The sequence below is a fragment of the Solanum pennellii genome, chromosome 11, assembly GCF_001406875.1.
Source record: "Solanum pennellii chromosome 11, SPENNV200".
In the NCBI taxonomy this organism is placed as follows: domain Eukaryota; kingdom Viridiplantae; phylum Streptophyta; class Magnoliopsida; order Solanales; family Solanaceae; genus Solanum; species Solanum pennellii.
In genome coordinates, this window is record NC_028647.1 from 25391791 (window position 1) to 25401065 (window position 9275).

The 9275-nt window shown below is 34.7% G+C and overlaps 1 protein-coding gene across 1 annotated transcript; it reads right to left on the reverse strand.

Annotated features, from left to right (window-relative positions):
* Positions 1-3399: 3399 nt before the first annotated feature.
* On the reverse strand, positions 3400-7435 carry LOC107003492 (GDSL esterase/lipase At1g71691-like). The gene is made up of 5 exons (XM_015201835.2): positions 7078-7435; positions 6820-6947; positions 4384-4623; positions 3840-4089; positions 3400-3730 (listed from the first exon to the last, which is right to left on the reverse strand). The coding sequence occupies exons 1-5, from the start codon at positions 7433-7435 to the stop codon at positions 3510-3512; spliced, it is 1197 nt and encodes a 398-aa protein (XP_015057321.2). The 3' UTR covers positions 3400-3509.
* Positions 7436-9275: the final 1840 nt, after the last annotated feature.

Genomic DNA, 9275 nt, shown 5'->3' on the forward strand with positions numbered 1-9275 from the left:
GGAGAATATAATTAAGACTAATAACAGATAGTATTAAATAATAGTATTAAATAATATTAGTATTTACTGTGTACTAATCCTAGTCCTATTAGGATTAGTACTCCTTCCTATATCTCCTATATATATCTCTCATGTATTCCCTTATTAGGTTAACACTTCAATACAATCAATATTCCTTCATGGTATCAAGAGCCAGAAAAACCTAGACCTTCTTTTCTCTAGGTTTTTTTTCTCTCTTTAGGGCACCGATCGTTCCCTCTCTTCTCTTGGGCGGCGGCAGCCATGACAACCGAGGTGGATCCTCTCGATTCACTTCCTTCTGGCGTTAAACTCCTTCTCAGGCATCTTCATGCCCTGATTCCCGAAAAATTATCAGACATAAATTACCCTACATGGAAAATCACCGTTCTTACAGCCCTTGAGGCCAATTACCTTCTCAAATACGTCGATGGAAGCACAGAACCGCCGCCGGCAGTCATCACCGCCACGGACAAATCAGAAAAAACCAATCCGGCCCATGCCGCCTGGAAAGCCGTGGATGGCCAGATCCGATCATGTTTGATTGCGGTCATCTCTCCCACGGTTCAGAAACACGTCCGATCCTACACAACTGCTTCAGCCCTGTGGACGGCCCTCGCAACACGCTATGCATCAATTTCCCACTCTCATATTTTTCAATTGCGTGATCGTCTCCACACAATTACCAAAGGCACGAAAACTATGGCGGAGTATTTAGACGAGGTCTCCACCATCATCACAGCCCTCGACACCGTGAACGAAATCATTCCCGAAAAAGATCTCGTCATGTGCGTCGTTCGGGGGCTCCCATCAGCTTACTCCTCCATTAAACAGGCAGTTCGCATCAGTCCAACGCCCGTTGACCTGGCTACTCTCTCCTCGTGGCTAAAAAGTGAAGAAATCAACGTGGATCTGGAGAGCAAACTTCTTCTCCGAGAAGCCGCTGTTATGGAGCCGGCCACCGCCCTCACCGCAAGCCAGAACTATCGCGGGGGGCGTGGTGGCGGCCGGCAGGGGAGCCGCGGCGGCTACGGCAGAAACAGCGGAGGCCGCGGGCGCGGCGGTCGGCAGGGCAGTCGTCCGCCGTACGACGGTCAGCAGCACGGCAGCAACAACAGCCTGCACTCCTTCGGCAGCGGCGGGCAGTCATCTTCCAGCGGCGGGCAGGGCACTTACGAGCGGGATCGTCCAACTTGTCAAATCTGTCAGAAAACAGGACACACCGCTGTTCGTTGCTGGTTTCGGTATGAGGAGAGCCGAAATAGTGATAACCGTGCCAATTATGCATCTCAAGCCGGCCCTTCCTCTGAATGGCTGTTGGATACTGGGGCCAACATGCACGTTACTTCTGATCTATCCAAGCTTAACGCTCCAAATCCATATCATGGCTCCAATGGTATTACTGTTGGCAACGGTGAGTCCCTTAATATTTCTCACACTGGCACGGGTACCATTAAAACCCCCACCGCTATCTTTCACCTAGGTAACCTTACCCACGTCCCTTCTATTAAATCCAATCTCCTTTCAGTTCACCAATTCACAAAAGACAATAATTGCTCACTCTTGTTCACCTCTAATGATTTTCAAATCCTAGACAATACTACCAAGAGGGTGATTTTTCAGGGCCCCTGTGAGCATGGTCTGTACGTTCTTCCTGGCACAAGTTCGTCTGCCCACCCAGTTTCAGAAAGCGTTCCTGTGGCTCCGGTGGCTCTTTCGGCTGATGGCCACAGTCTGTTGTGGCACAGTCGTCTGGGTCACCCGTCTACTCAAATAATAAATTCTTTAATGTCTCAATTAGGTTTTTCTTCCATTCATGTAAACAATTGTGACTCCTGTTCAATTGCTAAATCTCATAAATTACCTTTTACTTTATCTGAGAAGCGTACAACTGCACCTTTTCAACTTATTCATTCTGACCTATGGGGTCCTACTGCTGTTCCTTCATTTGCTGGTTTTCGCTATTATATTTGTTTTGTGGATGATTTTACAAAATACACTTGGTTGTACCCACTAAAACACAAATCACAGGCATACACCACCTTTGTCACTTTTGAAAAAATGGTCAAAACACAATTCAATTCTCATGTTAAACTTTTTCGAAGTGACAATGGAAAGGAATATGTCAATAACATCTTTGGCCAGTTTCTGCAATCCCTGGGAATTATACATCAAACCTCCTGTCCATACACTCCCGAACAGAATGGGGTGGCTGAGCGTAAGCATCGCCATCTCATTGAAACGGTGGTTACTCTTCTACATCAATCTCATCTCCCTGTCTCCTTTTGGGTAGAAGCTCTAGCCACCGCAAACTACCTCATTAACAGAATGCCCAGTCACACTCTCTCCAACAAATCACCCTATCAACTCCTTTACCAAGAACTTCCCAATTATACCAACCTCCGCGTCTTTGGGTGTCTTGCCTACCCTTGGCTACGCCCTCATATTACTCACAAATTACAACCCCGATCCCGTCCTTGTATTTTGTTGGGCTATCATCCTACCTCCAAGGGTTATCGCTGTCTTGACCCACAAACTCATAAAGTCTACATATCTCGTCATGTCAAATTTGTCGAAAATGAGTTTCCCTACGAGTCTATTTCCTCCTCCACAAATACATCATTCATTGGCGTCCTTCCCCTTTTTCCAACATACTCACAGGGTCCACAGGGTCCCTCACCACTTCAATACAATCAATATTCCTTCAAAGACTTAAGTCTAACGTGTTCAAAATTTGCAAAAGTGAATGTAATAATTTTTTAAAAAAAGTATTATTTGGAAAGAAAAATGAATGATGGACAAAGTGACCAACTAGCTTAGACGTCTTGCTTGTTTAAACATCCTATTTTGTTTAGACGTCCCACTTGGTTGAGCAAATTGTTTGAACGTCCTACTTACTAGATCTACTTATATATGTGGCCTATATCAATTAATAACAAAAAGTAGTTGCATCACCTACTAAAGAATTAGAAACGCCAACTTATATATGTGGCCTATATTAATCAATAACGACAAATAGTTGCATTACCTACTAAATAAATACAAACACCAAATTAAAAGGGAGCAGTGGGTTGATGACCTACTTGAAAGGTGTAATGCCCAATTTCTTTGGCCAAATGGACCTAAGGTGGGTCAATAGGTCAAGCCAAGACATCTAAAAGGTAGTACTATATATCCATACACTTAGACCACCCCATTTTCACTATAGGTTTTATTGAGACCTTTCTGCTGTATATATTGTAAATTTAAGATGGTTTCTTCTTGTTTCAAGATTTGGTTTTGGGATAAAGCATTTATTTTTTAGGACATGATTAGCCCTTAATTAGGTGGCATATATACTGTATTTTGTATACTAGGGTGACAAGGGAGTTTAAGTTTAAGTACAATAGGCAACAAAGAAGAAGCATTAACGTGTAAAGATTTTTCAATTGTAACACATGATAATAGTACACATGATCTTCATATATTGTCAACTAAGTAACACAAATCAATTAAAGGGTGGCAAGTTCGTGAATGTTGATGGGATAAACAACATCAGTACCACCATTAAAAGCTTTCCTTGCAAACAAGATATTGACTGCCTCAGTTGGGTGAAAGGCATCCCAAAATATGTATTGATCCCTATTTGGACATGGTGTTTGCATTGGTAGACATGTTATTTGTCCTCTATTTCTCCCTATACCACAGCACCCTCTATTTATCACACTAAATCCTGCAATATCAACACAATAATTAAACAAAGTATATATATGAACACACTTTCGTTTGCTCGACGTTCAATCATATGGTTGTCCATGCATGTGGAAAAAAAAATTGCTTACCATATTGTCTGTAATTGGTAAGGAGATCTTGGAACATGTTCTTAATGTCAATGTAGATGAATTTGGAACCAGGAAGATTGACATTTAAGTTGGTAAGCATTGACTTAACATTATTGGTGAATGGAAGAATAAGCTCATTCACTTCTTCTGAACACACATTACTATTACTTTTTGCAAGAATGCTTGGAATGCAACCCATTAGTCCTACTCCACCAATCACAAATTTTCTTCCTCCAAGATTATACAATCTCTGAAATTTCAATATAAATATTAAGTATATGAAAGTGAAAGAAAAAATAAGGTATAATACATAAATATATGTCCTTTAATTTGGTTTCGATTAGCTTGTAACTATGCCCTCCAACTTTAGGTCTACTTTAAAAGTAGACATTAAACTTGTATAAAATTAAATAAATAGACGCATATGTCCTATGTGACATAATACACATAGGACGACAAAATTATATATAACTTTTAACTGGTTACTTGTGCACACCTAAATTAAAGGGCATAGATGTCAGTTAAAAAAAAAGTAAAATCTTACTGTGAGTTGTTGTGTATAGTGTTGAACCAAGAGATTGGCATATTGTTGAGGATTATAGTGATTCTTAGTGTCATAATTAGGCATAAGGTAATTGTTGAGGTAGTCATTACTTCCCATTCCTACAAAGAAGATACATTTTGCCAATGCTTGGGCCACATCCGGTGCACCAAGATTGTCTGTTATTTCATCAAGTGTATCCTCAAAGTTTTTTATTTGTTGATTGAATGGAATGCGCCCAACCTGCACCAAAATATTAAATTAGTATTAAACTACTTATATACGAAAAGTACTATGCATTGCATATTTTTACATATCAATATGATGAAAAAATATATTATAAAATGTTAGTTAAAATTTTTAGAATTTGACTCTAAAAATAAAAAGTATGATAATTAATTGTAAACGGAGGGAGTATTTAATCTGAATGTATAATTGGAAACAATTACTACTACTTACTATTTGGGTTTTGCATCTAAAGCAACATATATTTTGAGACAATTTTTTGTTTGGTAATGCAATACTTGTTTTGGGACTGGGAGAAGTTTTTGGGTAGGTAGTCCGGCCCTTACAAGTTGGGTATGGAAATGCTCATTAAAAATTGAGTGGTCATTTTGCTTTTTGTTATCGGACTAATGGAAGCTCGTCATATTTAAAAAAAAAAAAAAGATTTACTCTAAACTTTATGATTTTGAGTTGATATATCCTTAATTTAAAAATTAACTTATATATAACCCTACCGTTAAAAGAGAAAAACTCATATTGTAGTCATCTTCCTTTCAACTTATCAAGAGCCATTGTTTCAGCTTTATAGTTTAAAAATCGAGACATTTGATGTGACAATATTTTTTTAAAAAATTCTTGTCATTTATTTGATAAAGTATCTTGGATTATTTTGAACTTCGTCCTTGAAATAAACAACCAAGGTACGATACGTTGCCAATGGATCAACAAAAGGATCGCCACAAGTAAGCTTAGGCTTCAATGTTTTGACTTAGAATGTTGTTCATTTTCCATCCTTTGATATGAGAAGCGTAAAGGGACAATTTTGACACTTACCTGAGAGTTTCAACATTTTTTGGACTGATTGACCTAGTTCAAAGCTCACCGAAACCTTAACATTGTTTTTTTTAATATTTTTCTCCCTTGAGTGTGGGGACGATTCAATGAAATGGGTTAGGTTTATTTGAGTGGTGGTTATTTTTTGTTTCCAATTGGGTCGGATAGGTATGTTGAAAAGTTATTGAGTGAGGTATTTTAAACGCCAAATGGCATTTTCTCAAACTAAAGTCAAAAAATGAACATATATGAGTCATTTCTATAACGGCAAGGACATTACAGGGACGGACCCACGTGGAGGTCAGGGGTTCACCCGAACCTCCTCATTGAAAAATTCCAATGTATACATAAGGTCTATTTCTGATTTTATGAATACATATATCAAGATGAACCCCTCAAAACAAAAGAGAGGCACGACTCATTAGCTAAGGTGTTCAACTTTGATTGAGATGCTTTGGTTTCAATTTTGCTTGCAACATTTTCTTGTCATTTCTTTTCTCTATATGCTATTTCTTTTTTCAATTTATATTTGTTTAAATTTATTAGACCTATTTTAGATACTTTCTTTTATTCTTCTTACTAAGATTTCTCATTTATTTCTACATAAGTCACTTTCCATGTATTAACGATTAATTATTATTAAATTTGAAATTGATTTACAAAAAAAATATTAAATATATAAACTAAAGTTAATCGAATGAAGAAATTAAAAAGTCGTGAATAATCTTTTAATATAATCTAATTGATTGATTTTCCCCCTTTAACCTTTTAGTAGTTCTTTCTTATTTTTTTTCTGTTCGATTATAAAAAGATGAAAACTAAGCATAACTTATTTTTTCTATTCATCATTTGTCTTTTTCACGAATGACTAACCCTAAAATTGAATTAAATGAACTAAAAAATCTACAATGTCAATTATTTATCTTATAAATATATATTATAATATCTTAGTGGTTGAATTTAAGAAAAAAAAGAGTAGAACACTGCAATATAAAAGAGAAAAAAAGTACAAGAAATATTTTCAAAAAAGGCATGAAAGATAAATTAAACTTATTGAATTCTGATTACTAATTTTCTCTTATCTCGCTCAGTTTTTCATTTTGTACTTTTAACAAATTTACTTCTTTATATTTGAAACCTCGTACTAAATATATATAGACAATTTTTTAAATAGAGAGTATATGAGCTCCAAATTATAAAGTTGGGGCTAAATCAAGCCTCTTTCCCAAATAGAAAAGGAGAATGAGGAAGGGAACATAATGAAGCGTTTCTTATGCCATATGATACTAGTAAAATTGGATTTTATACCTTGAAAGATCAAGGAATATGCCGTTTTATAAAATAAATATTGATTCATGTATGTAAGATTAATGAACTCACAAAGTTCCTGCCAGTATCATCAAGAATACCACTAGCAGCAGAGGCATAGTTCACTCCAAACCGCATTTGTTCTCCTGATGAAGAAGCTTCTGAGTGTGCTGGAATCAGTGGTAATCCTAGTTGTTCAGCTGTCCACATGAAAATATAAAAAACAATTGATATAAGTTTATGCAAATATATATTGGTTAAACAATTTTAAAAAAAAAACATGAATGTATATATGTTGATAGAGATGGATAATCAATGCACATGTGTTACCAATTTCATCAACCATAGTGTAACCATTGGAAAAACGGCCAGTAGGGCCACCATCAAAATCAATTCCATAAGGGTAATAGTTGGCTTTTGCAAATGATGGCAAATTATTATTATTGCCATTGTCAATCAAAGAGTCTCCAAATATAAACATGGCAGGAATCAAACCCCTCCTCCTTCCATCTTCCCCTAATTCACAAGTTGCAATATTCACCAACAAAAATACCAGAAATAAGAGGTGAAACATAATGTTAATAATGTTCTTCTTTTTTATTGAAAGGGAATGAGAGGGTTTATAATTAATAAGTGGTTGGAGAGGAGTCAATGCTTTCACCTCTATATCATTAAATGACTTGCTCATAATGTTCTTTCTATAAACGTATGGTATGATAAATATCAAATATCATATCAAAATAAAAGAATTTAACACCGCGATTTAGATATTTTGATATTTGATATGCAGTTTTAAAAAGTTTAATATTTGGTATTTATAAAAATAAATAGGGAAAATGCATAAGTACCCCCTCAATCTATATTCGAAATTCCAGAAATTCCAGAGTTATATTATACTAAGTACCTATTATCCCCTGAACTTATTTTATAAGTAATTTTCTAACCCTTTTTGGCCTACGTGGCACTAGCTTAGAAAAAAATCAACCAGCGTTGGGCCCACAAGATAGTGTCACGTAGGCCGAAAAGGGGTAAAAAATTATTAATAAAATAAGTTCAGGGGATAATAGGACCTTAATATAGTATAAGTGTGTCTCTGAAATTTCGGGCATAGGTTGAGGGGGTACTTGTGCATTATCCCAAATAAATATTGTAATAGTGAATATCCTAACGAAGTATATATATATATATATATATAATAATTAATTATTTAGATGTTGAAATTTTAACTACACTATCTTTGATTTAAATTTCCTTTTCGACAATTGATTAACAAAGTAAATAGTTTTGTCTTTTATTTTGAATATTTTACATATGCAAGCTATTTATATGATTAATTGAATTGTTTATTGAAAAGTCGAAGGCATAATTCATTGTTACATGAATATATATAAGAGTTAAAGTAAACCAAATTATAGTAATCGCTTTATCTTGATGTATGATATTGAAATTGAACTATAAAATACTGATGAATCAAAGGCTACTTTCACTATTACTTTTTTTATTATTCTCAAACTATTGTCCTACCAATATAAAATAGTTACTCATTAATTTAAAGAATGGTAAATATGAGAAAAAATCTTAACAATATTTCCTTAAACTTTGAATACTTCACTTAATTGTTTAAACTATGAAAAAAAAAATCTCAACAATATACTTAATATATATGGACGATAAAGAGTAATATATACTACTATCAATCTGTTTCAGAAGGCTTTTTTGGAAGTCATTCGTCCGGACTGGCACTTGCAAAACACTTCGACATTTACTTGTAAGGCTTAGCTTTGTGAGGTTTATGTCCCTACCATCCAATTATGTGTCCTAAAATACCTTAACGCTTAATGTTCAAGGTTCGCTTAATTACTTATCAAATGTCAAATTTTTTGGTTAATTTTTTTAAATATCATTTTTGCGGGGTTTTCCGATGAAGTGTCTGGAACCCAAAACATGTGATCATGTTATGCTTCCAAATAAAAAGAATTTTGTCTTAGTGAGAGACAATAACTAGATGGTGCTATCAAAAATTAAATAAATATGTAAAATAAGTTGTGTTATTACGCTAAAATATAGTGTCTCCAACAATAAAGATAATGAAAAACAATTAAACAAGTACTATTATTACGATTTACGGCATAATAAAATTGCACATGATTTGATTTGGGTTTAATTATGCGAGTTACTATATATTTAAGGGTAAGCCACCATACGACTAAGATATTTTTTTTAAAAAAATAAAAAATATTAATGAGCTATAATTCTACGAAGACTTCTTGTACCAAAAAAATTGTTACACCAAACTTGAAATAATATGCTAAGAAACATGAACTAAGAAAAAAAATACTGACAATGCAAATTATATTATAAAGTTTATTTCAAACTATAAATGTTTACATGTAAAAATAAAATATGGGTTCGATATTGTTTGATTTTGACTATTTTAATTAAATTCAAACCAAATCAAATCAAGTATGTAATGACTCTCTAGATCATTTTTTTCGTTTTTCCGATCTTTTCAGCATTTAGAGTTATCT

What these genes read in the sequence shown, in the direction of transcription:
- LOC107003492 (XM_015201835.2), bottom strand. Translation starts at nt 7,435, where the DNA reads ATGAGCAAGTCATTTAATGATATAGAGGTGAAAGCATTGACTCCTCTC. An exon ending in ACTATACACAACAACTCACA is followed by an intron (nt 4,090 to 4,383) that starts GTAAGATTTTAC and finishes TTGAAATTTCAG; the next exon opens with AGATTGTATAATCTTGGAGG. An exon ending in TACCAATTACAGACAATATG is followed by an intron (nt 3,731 to 3,839) that starts GTAAGCAATTTT and finishes TTGATATTGCAG; the next exon opens with GATTTAGTGTGATAAATAGA.